Source organism: Arctopsyche grandis, chromosome 9 (genome assembly GCF_051622035.1).
Source record: "Arctopsyche grandis isolate Sample6627 chromosome 9, ASM5162203v2, whole genome shotgun sequence".
NCBI lineage: Eukaryota > Metazoa > Arthropoda > Insecta > Trichoptera > Hydropsychidae > Arctopsyche > Arctopsyche grandis.
This window is the reverse complement of record NC_135363.1, coordinates 19,510,575-19,529,893: the sequence shown is the minus strand read 5'-3', so window position 1 is coordinate 19,529,893 and position 19,319 is coordinate 19,510,575. Positions and strand designations below refer to the sequence as shown.

General features: G+C 32.0%; 1 protein-coding gene across 6 annotated transcripts in view; it reads left to right on the top strand.

Moving 5' to 3' along the window:
• KaiR1D (Kainate-type ionotropic glutamate receptor subunit 1D) overlaps positions 1 to 19,319 on the top strand; it is a 100,635-nt gene that overhangs the window by 30,933 nt on the left and 50,383 nt on the right. For all 6 annotated transcript variants that reach the window (XM_077438977.1, XM_077438976.1, XM_077438974.1 and 3 more), the window contains exon 4: positions 8,566 to 8,750. In XM_077438977.1, coding sequence (XP_077295103.1) covers positions 8,566 to 8,750 — 185 coding nt within the window. The remainder of the gene's footprint in view (positions 1 to 8,565; positions 8,751 to 19,319) is intronic.

The following is a 19,319-nucleotide window of genomic DNA, read 5'->3' as shown; positions in this document are numbered from 1 at the left end:
ATTCCCCAACTCGTAGTCTGATTCTTAATGGTAGGTTTAATGGCCAGTAAAACCATTTCTTGGCTTAAGATAATCGAGATAATTACTTCTGATCGCGTTTCACACACGAGCAACTTCTAAATCCTATATACGTAATTATTTTTAACGGTCGTTTTAGGTATCCTCATTAATATTAGCGAAATTTATCAATCTCTAAAGCAATATAAATGAATTTATTTTACTATCACAATATAATAGAAAACTTATACTCGATATCTTCCCATTATGTTTATGTTATATTATATAATACATACATATGTATGTATGCATGTATACATTTAATGTCTCGTGAGGCCTTTCATAGTGGTTTGGCAACTTTATTGAAATTTTCCTCCGAGCTCACATATATTAACACATGATTGAACAAACTCGTTACCCCAACAATATGTATACTACTATGTACATACATATATACCTTAAGGCAAACCGTTTAGTCATGCTGCAGTACGTAGTTCAATTTTAAAATTTTAGATCGAATTCCAGAACAATCCAGTCGATATATTCAAGCGTTTATATCCATATATAACATTTAAAAATAATAATTAAAATCGTGTCACAACAAGCAATAAAAAGTTGTCGTGTTTTTGAATGGTGTCTGCCCGTATTTGGAGACCATGTACGCATTTGTGCGCGTTTTCCTCGACAATTTTCCCCATTTCCGGTCTTCGAAATGTCAAACGAGCCGCGGCACCGTTACATGTGGAAACACTGAGTAAACTTTAGGGTCTCTGAACAAAAACCGCACTGCGTCATTTAACTGCACGTTAGCCAAGTTAGTGTTTTCCAGAACAAAGTTTAGGCTTAACCATCCGCTTATTGAATGTTGTTTTTCAACCTAATGAAATTTTATACATATCATTTTTCCACCCAAATTCAAATTCTATTTGATTAAATTTACATTAAAAATACTTTAGAGAAATAAAGCTGTATGAAATACATTTGAAAAAAATCTAATGCATACAAAAAATCTATTTCTGATTCTTCTCGTCATGGCCTGTCCAATTCAGACGTTAGTCTCTTCACAATTTCGGAGAATTTCTTGCAATTATTCCCGACTTCTTGCGGTGTGGAATATTTTTTTCACAAAGGCTAATCATGTCCAGTTTTTAATGTTCCGTAACCAAGACACGCATTTACGACCCACTCTACAACGTCCCTAAATTTCCCTCAATTTTTTCCCTCCGCAAAGATCTACAATAAGTGGAACTTTGGGCTTCTCGTGAAATATGTAAGTTTTATATGTTTAATTGTTTTCAATAAAACTCTTTCTATACTTATCTTTCGTAAGACATTGTGGTTTGTCACGCGTTCAGTCCAGCAGTTGTGGAGCATTTTTCAATTGCGCCAAAGCTCAAATGCTCAAATGCTTCAATTCTTCTCATGGTTATTACTTTTAAGGTCCACGATTCACTTCAGTATAAATTAACTTACCAAAAGAAAAAGAAGATATCAAGAATTTAGTACGTATTTTTATGCTAAGGTGTTTGTTAAAAGCGTTCTACCAAACTTTATAAACTGTTCTCTTGCTATTTGAATACGGATTTTGACATCATAATCATCACAGTTTGATTTGTCAACCCACCCAAATACCGGAGCTCCTGTACCAACTCTAACTGCTGGTCTCCAAGATGTAGTTGTGTGTTATCTCTCGTAGTTTCACGGATGAAAATGAAGTATTTTTTTATGTTGATTGTCAACAGCAATTCCTCGGCCGTCATATCCACTAATAGCTTCTGAGATATACATACATACATATGTATGTATAATTTACATAGCAAAGTCTTACATAGTATAATGTATTAATATATTAATTTCATTTGTAATAAACTTTTTTAATTAAATGAAGAAATTACCTTTTGAATCGTACATACAATCTGAATATTGTTTTAGAACAATTTTTATCACGATATTAATATTGCATCGTTGATATGTACGAAATATTCCTTGAAACTAAGATATTAAAATTTCATTTATATATAATTCAACAAAAAATAAGCATTCATACAATTTTTTTCACAAAGAAATATATTTTCCCAAACTACATAAGTACGATTATGGACAGTTTTAGTAGTCCATAAAATAAATATATGTTTATATATGTATATTATATTTATATAAAGTATAATGAGAGACAGTTGATTTATTTTATTATCTCTTGTTACTGGGTAGTTTTTAGAAAAAGAAAATGTAAAAACAAAATAATGGAATACAATGTTTACATGTGTTTATTCTGCGACTCGTATTTTGCTTACTTTTCTATCTATAGGTATATAATTCATTTTCCAGTTGAAAATTAAAAGTTTATGTGTATCTATTATCCATTTGAAACGTTGTCGAATTGAATTTACGATGCGGTAATACAGTTTATGTGCTCGTATCGTCCTTTATTACCTTCATTCGGATTGATTGGAAAGCTCGGACGCTGTTACATATTTATAAATTGAATCCGTCAATAGGCAAACACTAACAATCTGTTTACCTTACAATACACACAATAATAATATTATTACATTGAAATTGCCGAAAATCATATAAATCTGTGTACTGCGATGGAAATGCTGAGCATTTATCGATGGCGATTTCGAGATCAAAGGCACGTTTTCTCAAAGTGTTGGGGCATACGATTAATTATACAATTGAATGCGCAATGTCAATCAACATGCGAATACATTTCTGTGTGCATATGTTAATTGGCGGGTGGTTCGTTCGTTCCGCTTCCCGCACAAAGGAGCCAATTTATTCAGAATTGGGCGCGAAAAATCCAACTACTAAAAACTACGTGTTTGCACGTCCTTTATGTGTGCTCTTTCTTGCGAATATTTCGAATTAAAAGTCAGGCAACCGTTATTGGTCGACGTAAGCCAATTTAGCGTTTGCGAATGCGCTCCGCATACATTTACTCTTAACATCCCCCTTCGCCGTATTCCTTCGTCTGCATACGTCGAATGTGTATCGCATTACTAATCTCCTACGGCTTTTGGAAATGCTATTTATTCGTTTGGTAAATTTCATTTTGGAATGTATTCTTGCGTGTTGAAAATTTGTTATTTTAAGTGTTCTTTTATTGTGACTGCTCCGGCGTTGATCGCTGCTATAGACTGTATTGACCGTGGTTACAACATGCATACATACTATTATAGATGACTTTTATCACAAAACCGTTTTAGTATTTCTGTAAATATATTCTGGTTAATAACATTACCGGAATCAAGTAATTATTCGATTTATATACATATGTATGTACGTTACTCGCGAGGCCTGGATGGTAATAACCAGATGACAAGATGACTAGAACCTTTATGAGGCGCCCACAGACGAACATTTTTTTGGTCAACCTTGTCGTCAACATTATTTTCGATATCTAAAGTTTTTGATCTCGGCTCAACCGTTGCCCCAACATGAAATGCCAACCACCAACATGCCCACAGATGAACAACATTGTCGTCAACATGGTCAACATGTTGACCAACCAAGCAATTCATCTGTGGGCCCCTTTTTCTAACTTAATTAAATGTGACGAGTCTAATAAAATCGGCACCCTCCCTCTTTTTCTCGCAAATCCAAATCTTTTGATTGCTAAATATGTATACCTATGTGTATAATATTTATTTATTTAAGAATACTTGGTAGAGGAATAATAGACAATGGACCCAATTTATGTACAAGTTTATCCATAGTTGTCGCTTTGGGGCAACCTGTAATTGAAAATTTGGTAAAAATGGATATACATACATGTATAAAAAAAAAACAAAAGAGAGATGTGCTTAAGTTTGATCTGAACGAAATGATTAGAAATAATTGAAGCATTTTTTTACACAAAATGATTAAATTCAGTAACAATATCTATAATATATTGGTTTATCATTCAAATAAAACATTATTGAAAGGTCCCGTTTTAAAGATTAATTTATTATATTATCGCTAGTATATTCTAATTTATATTTTGAATTATAAATTATATTTAAATTATTTGTATTTTTGGTTTTTTTAATTATATAATTGATAATACTTATTTATTAAGTAAGATCCTATTCCAATGTCCAACCAGATCCCAACGTAATTCTTCATTATTTCACATTAATCCCTGTTCTACGTACTATTCCTGTAATTGCTTTTTATATACATCTTGCTCTTATTTTAACAATATTCCCCTTATACCGATCCTTTTGTTTTTCCTTTTATTGCTTTAAATTTCCATTGTTTAATCATTTTTCTTAGTAACATACGAACATATCCCATATATGTATACTATTCAATGATTTTCTTCTTTGTTTTTTTATTGTTGTTATTAATCTTCAGAAACCTTTTTGGTGTCAATATTATATACATAAATTGAAATGGTGTTTGCTTTGGTATTTTTAAATAAATAAATACGTATTTTTGTACGTATATAATATCGCGAATCTATCAAATACATATAATATACATATGTATATGATACATTCGCGAGTATAAATATTTAATTTTTTATATGTATGTATGTATTCAACATTTACAGATCAATTAAATCATCTTATTAAAATATATTCAGACACATGTTCAGACACGGTGTTCTAATTTTTTAAATTGTTTTCCAAATTTAATCTCTCCGGATGGATCATTTCTAAAAACGAAATCCACGTAGGAAAATTATAATGGCCTAGTAATATTTACTAAAGAACGTACATACATATATTGATTATATATTTACATACGAAACGTTTGAAATCCATAAAGGAATATAAAGTATATTTTCATGTTGATATTAAATTGACTTTAATATACATACGTAGGCTGCGTCGATTTTTTTCCATTATGTCGCCTTCGCCCTAAACACGAGAGGTAAAATGGCGGGTTTTTCACACAATATATTTTATAATATTGCGTGTTCGCAATATGGTAAATATACATATACATATCTATACATACTGCCATATATATGAATATATGTACATATATATATGTATATATATATATATATATATATATATATATATATATATATATATATATATATACATATATATATTTCATTAGACGTATCACCGTAAGCCGCCAAGTCGCTTCCCAATATATAAAAGCGACGCCCAACCTTTATATGGCGTCGGCCATGGCGTTTGATTGACGTTCATTTTTGTCTGTGTCTGCTTTACCGCTTAAAACAAAATACATATTAAAAAGAGGAATTCAAAACCCCCTCTTGTCTCTCCCCATCTCCTAAATGTTTGTTGACGCGCCGAAATATATGTATGTATTTAAATGGAATTTCCGAAATGATAAACTCGAGCTTAAAAGCCGTACAATACGTTCAAAATTAAATTAAATCTATTATAGGAGCTCGCCTTTTATTGATGACAAAGGGGTTTTTGCAAAGCGGTATAAATTTGAAGTGAAAATGACATACACACTGTCGAAATTGGAGTTTATTTTGATTGACGACATCGCCTTTGATTCAAATGCACAATAAAAATAAGCCAGAGAAAAATTTCACCCTAGGAAAATACGCCGAGATTGATCAATATCTTTTACCACCGTATTTTCAAAATCAATGTTATTTTTCAACGTAAATATTTGATTAAATATTATTGTAAATAATCGTATTCATAGGTTGATATTGCCATTTAAAACACTCGTATTTACAAATACATATGTATGTACATATATTATATTGTTATATTTTCAGAAAAAATAAATTTACCTTCATTAGGTGTACAGGTAAATGAACAAAACACACAAATATCTGAGATTAAATTTTTAAAGTACCGCATTATGAATCTTTTGCGAGATCATGCCTAGCAAATCTCGAAAAAATAAAACTCGATTTTTCTTTGTACGCTGCGCGTTTGAATGAAGGTTTTTTTGCGAGATTGTTTGAGATTCAAAAAAAGAAAAGAAAAAAGGAATCGTTTCCATCTATTTTTTTTACTCTACTTCCCCTTCAAAATGGCGAGAGAAATGTCTAGTACGCATCTATCTATCTATCTTATCGAATCGAAATAAAATCACAGTTTTGGTGGCTTTTAAATTTGAAATATTTCTACGTTTTGCCGTGGGGTGAAAATATATGTACATGTGTATTTATTTCAATTGTGCGTAAAATATTTTAGTGATTTTTCTTGTGGATTCTAATAAAAACTATATGAGGCATAAATTGAAGCATTTGATAGATCATAATACGGTACAATGTTATTATTACCATCATACATACATCGATATGGATTCATGATAAAACTCACAATTATGGTAAAATCTTCTGAAGTAAATACTTCAGGTTATATTTTTGTATTTTATACAGACTGACTAATGAATTTATTCTTATTTACAAATTTATCTTATTCTCTGTAACAATAAAAATTATGCAGCTAAAGTTTTTTATGTAAACATGTAAATACTTTATGCATATGTTGATAATGTGAAAATGTATGAAATTTTATTTATTAATTTATTTATATATTTTAACCAAGGGCGTAAATATACACTTTGTCGGTTACCTAAACCCTAATATATAATATTATAATATTTCAAGGAACCATTTTCCAAGAATCTTTAATATTCAATTCTAGGAGTTTTCCGATTTAAAACAATATAATTATAATTACTTAATAAAATATGTTACGTAGTATGATCAAAGAGCAACGATTGGATTTAGAGATCGTCCACGCTTATTATACACGATGGTCGCTTTTCTAGTGGAAAAGTTTTGATTGGAAAACTTTCCACACGCACGTGCGCATGTAACGTACGAATGTACGTTATATACAGAGTTGAAGGAAAACTCTGTACGTGAAAAAGTATTACTCGTGCGAAAAATTACTTTTTAACTGTCACAACTTTGCGAGTGAATTTTCAAAGAATACGGAGTGTGCAATTTTCGGGGGATATTTAATGGTACTGCGGACGGTCGTTATGTTCAACACCTGCATCCGAATGCATTCTCCTTAATGCAGCCGACGAATATTAGGTATTACCCAGAAAGTGAGCCATGGTGTACCAAAGCTTCTGCAAAACTGTACTAAAACTGAAAGTTTCTTTATTTCTATTCGGCTTTTGAAGTCGTCGAGTTTCACTCAAAAACCTCCCCGCTGGGCACAAAAGCCTGCGGAGAGCTTTCAAGCGACCGTTGGTTTTCTTCGCGAAAATACTTCTTATCTGCAACCAAGTGCACACATACATATGTATGAATGTGCAAGCACACGTGTGTTTGTGTGTATGGACGTCAATCACACCGGTATGGTACGAGGCTTACTTAGTTCTAGGTATGTGAGAACTCTCAGGAAAGCTCATAATTGAAAATTTTCAATTAGATCAACGAACTCAACAACTTTGTCGAATGAAAGTTAGCAAACAAAATATTACTCGATTATGCTCTTCGTGAAATTTCTCAATATAATTATCAAAGTGAGCGAAACGTGTGATTAATTGACTGGAATTTATTACGATCTCAATGAACTTCAGTTTACTCAAATTCAATTTTTGTTGATAAAATTTATTTTTCGAAAATTTAATACTGAATTATCTCTACATATACAATATTTTATAAGAAGTAATTTTTTTAAAAATTATTATAAAATGCAGAAAATCCTTCTTTATTTTATGTAAATGCAGGGCCACCGATAGAGGGGGGGCAAGCTAAGGTTAAAGTGTTGGGACGTTCAATTGATCAATATTGATATTTTATATTATTCTACATATATTCCTTTAATGCTAAATGTTTATTATTTTTCAATCCGCACATTATTTGTGTCCATGTGGATTCGTACCCGTTATATCGTACTTTCTTATTCGATTATTAAAAAAAAATAGCATTTAACATGCATAAAGGTATTTATTTTCTTATTAGAACTATTGTTCTGATAGATTTTTCGCATATTAAAAACATATCTATAAGATGATTATTTTGGTTTCTCAAAAGCTATGGAATTATTTTTCCAGGGCCCGGGTTTCCTCTCGGCGGCCCTGTGTATATGCACATACATACATACATATATAAGAATTCAATAACGCGTGGAGATTGACTCTTTCCAATTGACTCTTCTCATTTTGCCAGACGTATTATTTACAGACAAGGTAATATACTATGTCACAGACAGCAGCAAAATCATATACAAAATAGGAACTCTTATATATATGTACATATAATTACAAATATCCGCAAATATTGTATTTATAAACTTGTATGTAATGTATTAGTTTGTTAAACGTTACAAACATTTGCGTTTTTCAATACGGCCTAATGTAGGTGTGTATACGTTGTTGAAACCGTATAAATGAGCAAAAATCTTAATATATGGTATATTGACTTTTTTTTAAAAAAAAAGCAGCTGCACATGTGCATTTTTCAAATTGTAATATAAAAATGCCATCGTGAAATAAAAGTTCTAACAAAACTCAACTTGTTAACTGATGAACTTACATACAAATCATAGGCGTTTTATATTTCACTTTTATTTTTACTAATTTGCACTAAATGTTATTTCGTGTTCTATTTTCTATAAGGATTAGAATTATTTACTATTACTAGACAACTAATCAATATTTTTGTTTCAGTATGTCACCTGCTTCGCAGTGGTGTAGCCGCGATTTTTGGACCACAGAGTGCACACGCGGCCAGCCATGTCCAGTCGATCTGCGACACAATGGAAATGCCACATCTGGAAACCCGTTGGGATTACAGACTGATGAGGGAGAGCTGCCTGGTCAATCTTTACCCTCATCCAACCACCCTCAGCAAGGTGAGCAAATCACACACATTCCATCGCATTTAAATTTAGAAATCACATTTGCATTACGTGTGCGTTGTTTCAATGTCACAAGAATATATTTATTCAGAAAGTTGAATATAAGTTCATATGTATGTATGTACACATACATATTTAGAAAATACGGAAATACGTGAATGCACTGAATCCGTATGAGATTAAATTCAGACTTTGGAACTTAATACACGTAAGCTTTGTCGGATTATGTGAGGCATAAGTCCTACAGCTGAAGTTGCTATTTTATTCTGAAGATTTTCAATTTTCAATTCAGTATACATATATTATGATGTAGAACTTTCATACGTGACGAAAATAAATTTTGATTTAAGTTGAGTTTGAAAGTGCCTACATATGTATGTACATACATATATTCATATTCTAATAATATCCACTTATTTTTGTATGAAGCGATATACTTTTATTACATATGGTAAACGCTATTCTGCATATATGTACACACGTATCTATTATATACGAGTTTGAGTTCTATGTAAAGAGATTCAGTTCAAGTCTACTCTCTCATACAGTACGGTCGGTCTAAAAGTCGTAAATTACTCGTCGAGCTTACGAGAAACAATCCCACAATCCCGACAATAACTGAAATTCGCATTGAGAGCTGAAAAGTGTTCAGTTGTGGCGAGTTGCGGCGACCTGAAACTTTAAGATACCAACCCTTAGCATTATCAAAATCAAAACTTACCCTTTAGCTCGTCTAGGTGTATAATTTAAGCCGCGGTTTGAGATAACCCGACGCGGCTACTCTTCTTGAACTTAATTCATCATTGAAACGTCACAATCGTAAGAATGCGTATTTAGCTTTATATATGGGTAGTATGTATTATACTTATAGAAGAAAGATATTTTCTTTATATCGCTTCCCATCCGTTACATTCGAACCGTGACCTGTGTAGTGAGCTTTCCTTTTATTTTTTTCCCCGGCGCGACGGTGACGATTTTTCAACATAAAAAAGTATTTTTTCTCTCACTCGTGACATATCTCTGTGAAAAATTTTTGACACGGCAGAGGAAAAATCGCGAAATCGCTGAAGAATCTCCCATCGGCACGTATTCGACCGCGGAACAGTGAGTAATTGACCCATTTCTCCGCGGGTTGGACGTGGTCAAATTAAGGACAATTTATGGGACCTTCGCTCGTTCATTCATTTCAATTTATGGCATTTTGGTTTTTTTATTTTTTTTAGCCGTGATAAAAAAATATGCGTAGGATGGAAATGAACGCATGGAACGCGTACATCATCACATTTCCTTTTTTGTGAAGTCGATGACTTTCACTCGGGCAAAAGATTAACTAATTTATTCAATTTTGTAAAACTCGTAAATTAAAATTTACAATATTTACTCCATAAACATGTCAATTATCAAAATATAGACTAAATGATTAAGATAATGAAGAGTATTCATAGGTAAGGGGAGTGAAGTCGAGGTACAAGAAAACAATCAAGTAGGTTTCAGATCTTTAATAGATGGTGGTCTTCTGGTGGTCTTCCGAATGAATCCTGAGACCAACCCACCGACTTTTATACATATTTTGTAAGCCGCGCGGGTTTGGTCGTTTAATTGAGCTCGCTTACTGGTCGGTGAGCCGAGCTCTCCGATTGGTCGATAAGTCGGGCTCCCTGATTAGATGATTGGTACCGCGCGCTGATTGGGCGGCGTGCACTGACGTGTTGTCCTATCTTTACGCAACAATAGTGATTTTTATTTTTTTAATATGTATGTACATGTTACAGCGATTTCATACTAGCAGCAAAAGTATACTTTTACTAGTGTTTTGAGTTTGAGCCATTGTGGCAGTACAGTAATCTGTAATGCGCTAACAATGGTCGAAAATATAACAAAGAGAAAAAAATTATTTATTTTACATTTATAATAAAAGCATTATAACAGTTAGAATAATAATTAATAATTTTCATCAAGTCGATGTTTGTATTAATCCCTTTTTTTTAATAAATATCGAAATTTTCCAAGTCATTATTGACTATTTAAAACATTGATAGCACCTTTACCTTATAAATGTTTTTGTTTACATTTTTAGGTTACGAAGTAATCGAATTCAAAAATGAAACGGACTGAAATTCGCCTTTTCTTTGATATTTTAAAAATTTATTCATAAACTGCTATTTCAATTTCTATTTGAATTAAAAAAGTGTGCAAACAAACCGACCGGGATTGCAATACCGGTTTACCGGTAAATCGTAAGAATTTAGCTATCGGTAAATATCGGTAAATTTTAAAATGTACCAGTAATTACCGGAAAATATTTTATTGCGAATTAAGTACATATACAGGCATATAATTAAACAAAATTTCATTATTAGTATTAAATGTGCCAATACAGACCAACCAAATCGTAATAAATATGATAAGACGATTGTTTCAATTATGACCGAAACTTTCACATGGTCTTAACTTTTAATAAATAAATATGATTGGCTTAAAAATGAAAATAAAATTTACTTTAATTCATTTATATGACATTATTCACCTGAGACTTATTTTTAAATTATTTATGATTCAATTTAGGCTAACGTTTTAAGTAACCACATACAGCTAGTTAACTAATCCATGAAATTTTTTTCTCATAAACCGGTGAATATCGATATATCGGTAGTAGGGAAAATCATATACCATTTACCGATTTATGAAATTTCACGGTAAATTGAAATCCCAAAAATAAACCCGTTATATAATCCAAATTTTATTTACAGTAAAACAAAAATCGTAAACTTGTTAAACAGTATTATTCATGCATGAATATATGCGGGAGTTGGGTATTAAAACACCATTTTCCAATTAAATTTTAGTTCAAAAGCCACCGACGAATCAAATAGACCTCTCCGCAAACTTTTAAAAATGAGTCTCGGTTGAAAGTTTTAATAATGGGATTGTAGATTGTAGAATCGGTGTTGAGATGAAATGTTCCAGTTTTTCCGGAAGCCACCCGAGAGGAAATCACTCTAACGACACCTCTACGAGTATCTACGTAGAACTTGTCAATTGTCATCGTACGCTCGGGCACTTCTCGCTGGAACTTATTAACTGGACGGTTCAGTTTCCGGGTTTCGACAAAATATAAACACCCTAGGATGATTTGGGTGGGCAGGGGGTGGTAGAGAGGAGAGATGAAGGGATTTCCCCGGGTGTCGCGAGCGTCCGAGGGGCCAATTGAAAGGGTCACGCTCGGGCATAATACATCATGGGTTTTGTCAGCGACCGTCCCGGGACCCGAGCATTATATTAAACGGTATGTTGCGGAAGAGCGGGGTCTCAGAGGCCCCTAACGCTCGCTTCCGAACCCTTCGGGGACCCTCGGAATTGTTTTGCGCCAGTTGGCCCTACATAGAAATTGAGAACGCATCCCACCCACCCTCTGTATCGCGCTCTCGCACTCTATATGTTTCATTTTTACTTTATTTATTATATATTTAATATACACACTACATATATATATATATATATATATATATATATATATATATATATATATATATATATATATATATATATATATATATATATATATATATATATATATATATATATATATATATATATATATATATATATATATATATATATATATATATATATATATATATATATATATATATATATATATATATATATGTATATACTATACAACTATGCTATACAGGGTTTTTATCTCTAGGTTCGCACTGGTAAAAGGGGTGTATTATGAATCTCCCCACGAAAGAAGTCACTTTCTATATTATTTATTTATTTTTATTTTTTATTTAATTTACACCAAGAAGGCCTAACAGGTAAACCCAATGCGCCTTCCTGGCCAAAGACAATTATATAAACATATATGTACACCATCCATATATACACAAATACTTACACGTATACACAAATACACATACATACATACATAAATATAAAAATACACACATATATACATATACATACATACACACCTACACATATATATATATATATATATATATATATATATATATATATATATATATATATATATATATATATATATATATATATATATATATATATATTCACATAAACATACATATACATATACATATACACATACACATACATTACATACATCCATAAACATACAAACATTATACATGCATATACACATAAACACACATAAATAAAGATAAATTACTCATATATCTATAAAAATAAAAAATAGCATACATATATAAATAAAGATAAAACCAACATACATACACATTATGCTAAATAATAAAATTACAAAATGAAAACAACATGTGTAAATATGTATGTAGCTAGAAGTCATTTAAAATATGCTGCCTGACAGAACTGTATGATTAAGTAAAAACATCAAGGCTCCCAGAAAGCAGGTTAAATAGTCGAATGGCTCTTGAAAGGGGTGAGTCATCAAGCACATTAGTTCTGGCCCGAATAGGCAGGAATAGAATTCTGGAGCGAGATTCTCTCAGTTTCTCAAGTACCCTAAGTTTAAGATAACACAGAACTTCAGGAAGATGACATTCACCCCTTAGAATTTTTAGAAAAAGCTTACCAAGATGATTGTTTCTATGTGAAGCTAAGAAGTCAAAGCCCAAGGAGCCCATGGCAAACTTACTGGGAAATAAGTAGGGATAGCGCCCAAACTCTCTCATGTAGAGATAGCGAAGAAATTTTCTTTGCACCCTCTCTAACATTAGCGTGTACCTTAAATGATTAGGACTCCATATGGCCGAGCCAGATTCAAGCAAACTGCGCACCAATGTAGTATACAGTAAACGCGTCACTCTGGTGCTGTTAAAGGCGCGTGAGTTTCTGACGACGAAGCCTAAAGTTTATGTATATGTTTTGTTTCTTGTATAACTATATATGTATGTACATACATACATACATACATATTGTATAAGATTTTTATAATTATTGACTGCTGATACAGTTTCATTTGAAAATTTTGTTTTGTCAATAATGTATTTAAATACCGTCGTGATATCAAAGCACGGTACATATGAATATTCTCTTAATCCGACTTTATTACCATTATCTACATCTACTGCTGGGTGAAGATCCCTCCAATTCGCTTCCACCCTTCCATTCGTCGTTTTTTTGAGCAACTCTCATTCATCGCACCCCACATATTTTCTTCATTTTTTTCTATACATATTCGACATAGCTGATAGACCCAACGGGTTTGTCAATGATATCAATAAAAAAAAATATATAAACAATCAAAGGAAATGAAATTGTAAAAAATACGATAAGAATAAACCGAAAAAGAAAAACTACAAAAATCATTGTTTTTTAGGAGATTATCAAGTTTATTTTTAAAATTGTTTAAGTTACTAATTTATTCGGTAGACTTTTTCAAATCTTAATTACTCTGTTCGAAAAGAAGAAATCTCAAACTTTTTTTATGAAAAATATATATTTGGGAGTATGACCTCTTAGATGAGTGTTTTTATTAAGCGTTATTAGGTTTATCGTATGGAAATTAGTTTCCAATGTGAAGAGATTCAAAGTTTCCAATCTCATATTTTATGAAAGTGATTATTATTGATATTCTGGCATTATTGAAATTCTGCTTTGAATATACCTATATATGTATATATGTAATTATTTCTTGTATAATATATGTAAAAGATGTTCTTTACTATTTAGTTTAAAGTCAATGTTCAATCTCCAAGCACTTATAATTCAAGCTATTATCAAATTCTACACTTTAATTCAAGCTATTGTACGTAACTTGATAACTTTACCAATTAACTTGAGTTCATCGATTCTAAAACACAATATCGTTCTATTTTTGTTATTTTCAATAAAATTTTAAGATTATTAAACATATTTTCATTAAATTTTACATTTTCAATTGTATACACATATCTTCTCGTAGGCCTTTAGAATACAAAGCTTCAATCGTTTCCATACTATTTATGTTTGTCTTCTGAAAGGGTTCATTTAAATTTTATATTAATTTGAAGTCGCCCATCCGTATGCTGTGTATTTTCCAACTAACAAAACAAAGGTTATACATACATATGTATATGTATGTACATTGTGTACGTTGTGGGTATAGGATTCAAATTTATTTGAATTTCGACCGTTTTTAATTTAAAATTTAAAACTTTTATGTACATACATATGTATATAATAATATACACAATAGCAGAGATTGGTGTGTATTTAATGAATTAAATTGAATTTTCTCGGGTTGTTTGCCCAATTTCGGTGAGGGTTTCATATATCATGAGAGCAGGTCACACGCACATCGTACCCGATAGTGTCGAGTAGCCGTTCTCAACTGTCGCACCCGGTTCTCAAACGGTGTAATTTATAGTTGTTCTCAACGATCTGCAAACTAACGCGCCGTTAACTGCAGTTAACGCGCCGTTAAGTTGCACCCCCCCCCCACCCCCCGCCACACCTGACACGTGTTTCCGATGAAAACTAAATTAAAACTTCTGCTTCAAATAGAGCAACTTTTCATATTTCAAAACATATGTACATCAGTGGCGTGCGGTCCATGGATGCGGTGGATGCGGCGCATCCCCTATAACTTTAAAAAGCCAAGAGTATTTTTAATAAATATTTGAATTTCGCTTCGATGTATTCTTAGTGATGTACGTGATTATGATGTAGTTTATGAGTATATATATATATATATATATATTTCACATATCACGTGTTTTTTGTTACATGATGCATTATATAGGATCTTTTGATAATTTTTATTAAGGATTCGCATAGGCGGGCGGCCGGCCGGCCGGCCACAGGCGAGTGACGCTGGCGAGTAGACGCTGACTGAAGTGCGCCCGCGTCATGGATTCGGAGTCGATACCGATCCCATTTGCGCATGCGCACTATGAGGCTGTCTTATTCGCGCGGACGCGTTGACACTTGTTTAACCTCTACGGTGGATTCGGTTTCTCTGTTTGCTTATCTATTGAGTTTCACTTGGAAGCCGCTGTTGATCGATATTTCCGCACGCTACGCCCCAAGTTATTTATCAAAAAGCTAGCCGATTCATTTCTTTAGACGAAGTTAATCATTTATACTGTAAGTTGGTTATTTTTTACTTTTGAATTAAGTTTTCATTTTAATTAGTTTCGTCTAACTTTATTTTTAGTTTACTGTTCCACTACTTACGAGTTTTCATTATTGCCTTTAATATGGATATCGAAAATAACAATGAGAGTGGACTTGTCGTCGAGATCAATAATAATTGCAATTGTTTAATTGAAAATGTGCTGAAAAGAAGATTTGCTTCTCTCCCATTTAATGAAAAGGAGATTATTGTTAAGAGCCCCAAACCCACACCAATATTAAATATTCAGTCTAAAACAAAAACATTTAAAAGGTATTTTAACACAGAAACATACGAAAAAATTTCATGGATTTGTGGATGTGCTCACTTAACGAAATTATTCTGTTGGCCATGTATTTTATTTTCTCAAGAAGTGAATGTCTGGAGTAAATTTGGATTTTCTGACCTAAACAATTTAAGTAAATCGCGCAAGAGACATGAATGTTCTCAAGCTCACATATGTTCTGCTGCTCAATTTAAAAAATTTGGAAAGGGACCTCGTATAGAAAATTTTTTAAGTGCTCAATTTAAAGCAAATATTGAAATGCACAACAAAGAAGTTACTGCAAATAGATACATTTTGTCGAAATTAATAAGCGCGATCTGTTTTTTAGCAAAACAAGAACAACCTTTACGAGGACATTTTGAACACCAGGAATCGTAAAATAGAGGGAATTATATTGAATTGCTGTATCTGTTGAGTGAATCAGACATAAAATTGAAAACTCATTTAGATAACTCTACGGTGTTTACTGGATTATCGAACCATATACAAAATGACTTGGTATCCGCAATATCAAAAGTCTTGCTAGATGAGATTAAAACTGAAATACGTGCATCAAAATTTGTTTCCATAATTGTGGACGAATCTACAGATATCAGTCGCAAAGCTCAGCTATCTACTATTTTTAGATATGTAGATGAAAACAATGAAATTCAGGAGAGATTAGTTGGATTTGTCGATGTTAGTCCCAATAGAACAGCTAATTCTCTTTTTCAGCACATACGTGAGACCTTGGAAGAATTTGGTTGTTTGGACAAATTAATTGCACAAACGTATGATGGAGCGGCTGTAATGTCCGGGGAGCATAATGGAGTGCAACGAAAAATTCGAGATATTTGTCCTAATTCTTTATTTGTCCATTGTTACGCTCAGAGATTGAATTTAGTTTTGTCGCAATCTGTTAACCATATATCCGGATGCAAACGTTTTTTCAGCCGTATGTTGTCATTTTCAACTTTTTTTTGTAAGTCTTCAAGAAGAATTTCCCTTCTCGATTGTCAAATAAAAAAACGATTTCCCACTGCTGCCCCTACACGATGGAACTACAATAGCAAAATTTTAAATATGGTATTAGAATATCAAACAGAATTAATGGAAATATTTAATCAAATAATTAATGATGAAGACGAATGGGATACTGATGCTGTCATAAATGCTGAAGTCCTTCATCGTTATTTAAAAGAGTTTGAATTCAATTTCAATTTGCATTTATTTTCTGCAATATTTAATTCGGCAGATTTTTTATTTGAAATTTTACAAAAAAAAACCTTTGACATATCGTATTGCGTAAGTGAAATTAAAAAATTTGTAAAATATTTAGATAACAAAAAAGACGATTTTGATTCATTGTGGAACAAAGTAATAACTAAAAATTTTAATAGAAAAAGAAAATATGCTGAATGTGAAGAAGATGTGAAAACAACGTATAAACTTCACTATTCTGAAATTTTAGAAACTCTTTCAGTAAATACAACCAATCGATTTCGAGATATCGAAAATTTAAAATTTCTTTTAATTTTTTTTAACGTCAAAAAATTTAAAGAATATGAAAATAATTTTCCAGATATCCTATTTAAATCACTCCACCTAACTTATGGAAAATAATTTGATTTGATGAAATTAAAAAGCGAATTAATTTACATGTACTCAACGCAAGATTTTCATTTGAAATCTATAAATGACGTAAAGGAATTAATTGTGAAAGATGATCTAATAGAAGTTTTGGAACAAGTATTTAGTTTAATACAATTAATTTGTACGATACCTTCCACGAGCGCATCGGCTGAACGATCATTTTCGACTATGAAAAGAATTAAAACGTTCACCAGAAGTAGTCAAAGTGAAGAAAGACTCTCTGGTCTTACTAAAATTGCAATCGAAAAGAAAATAATGTCAAATTTAAAAAACAATAAAAAATTCTATGATGCGGTTATCGATGAATTTTGTAAAAAGGAACGAAGAATAAAATAAAATTTAAAAAAATAAATTGGTCGGTTTTTTTTTCAAACAAGAGACAGCATCCCTTGTTTGAAAAGTCACCGCACGCCACTGATGTACATATGTATATAACGTAACAAAGTGAACGACTTCCATTTGCAACTAAGACTATATGTATTGTTGTGGAATACTTGGTTCGATTCGAAAGTAAATTGTTTTGTTTTAATTAAAATGTGATTGCTATCTTTTCTGTAAGTTTCTTTGGCGTTAGAGAAATGGTTTTTCGCGTTGAAAATGTTATTCGCGGATAATTCTCGGAAATTTGAACTTTTCTCATTATAGCCATAACGATGGGATATAATCTGCGCTCATGCCTGACAGACATAGCCTAAAAAAGTAAAACAATTTCCATACACTTTTCAGTCGAACACCTCCACCTCGTAAAGATACGAGCTTACAATGAAAAATTAACATATTATCTCGCCGAATTTTTCCACTGCCTCTCGAAATATATTATAATAATATATAATCCCATCTATCTGATAAATCTGATTAATATTTCGCATTTTTTTTCGTTAGGCGAATATAATCGACCCCTCCATTTAATAACTCGCACGTAAGCAACCTTTTAACCATCATTTGGTGGATAAAAAATATCGTTCAGGTATAACCAGCACTGGGCTAGTGGCTGGCTGGCATAGAACATAGTGGTCACAGGTTCGAGTCCCACTGGTTATGCGAGTCCCACTGGTCAAACCTTGGTTTGCGACTCCAGGTCAATCGTTTCCTATCAGAATTTGCCAATTTATCTGATTTTCATTGAAACGGTTCCAACAAATTGACAACTTTTGCCCATTATTCGCAAATTTCGAGTTTTTCTGCATCTCAAAAAAAAAATGCTCTGAAGATGGTTAGTTTATCAAAAATTTGTCAAAATATCTTTATCTATGATGCTTTGTTAAAATTATTCTAAAAATTGTATATCGATGTTTGTAATTGGCCAGAAAGGTGCATTGGGGCTTACCTGTTAGGCCTTCCTGTTATACATATACGTATGTATGTATGTAAAAAATAATATAATTTGTTCTTTAGGTGTCATAGCAATAAGTGCACCTTAACTACTGAGTGCAGCGTTTAATCAAATTATAGGTGGAATCATTAGACCTTACCATCAACAGGAGTTTAATCAAATTGTTGACCACTTAGCTTCAACAGTATTTAGATACTGTAATAATTACATAAA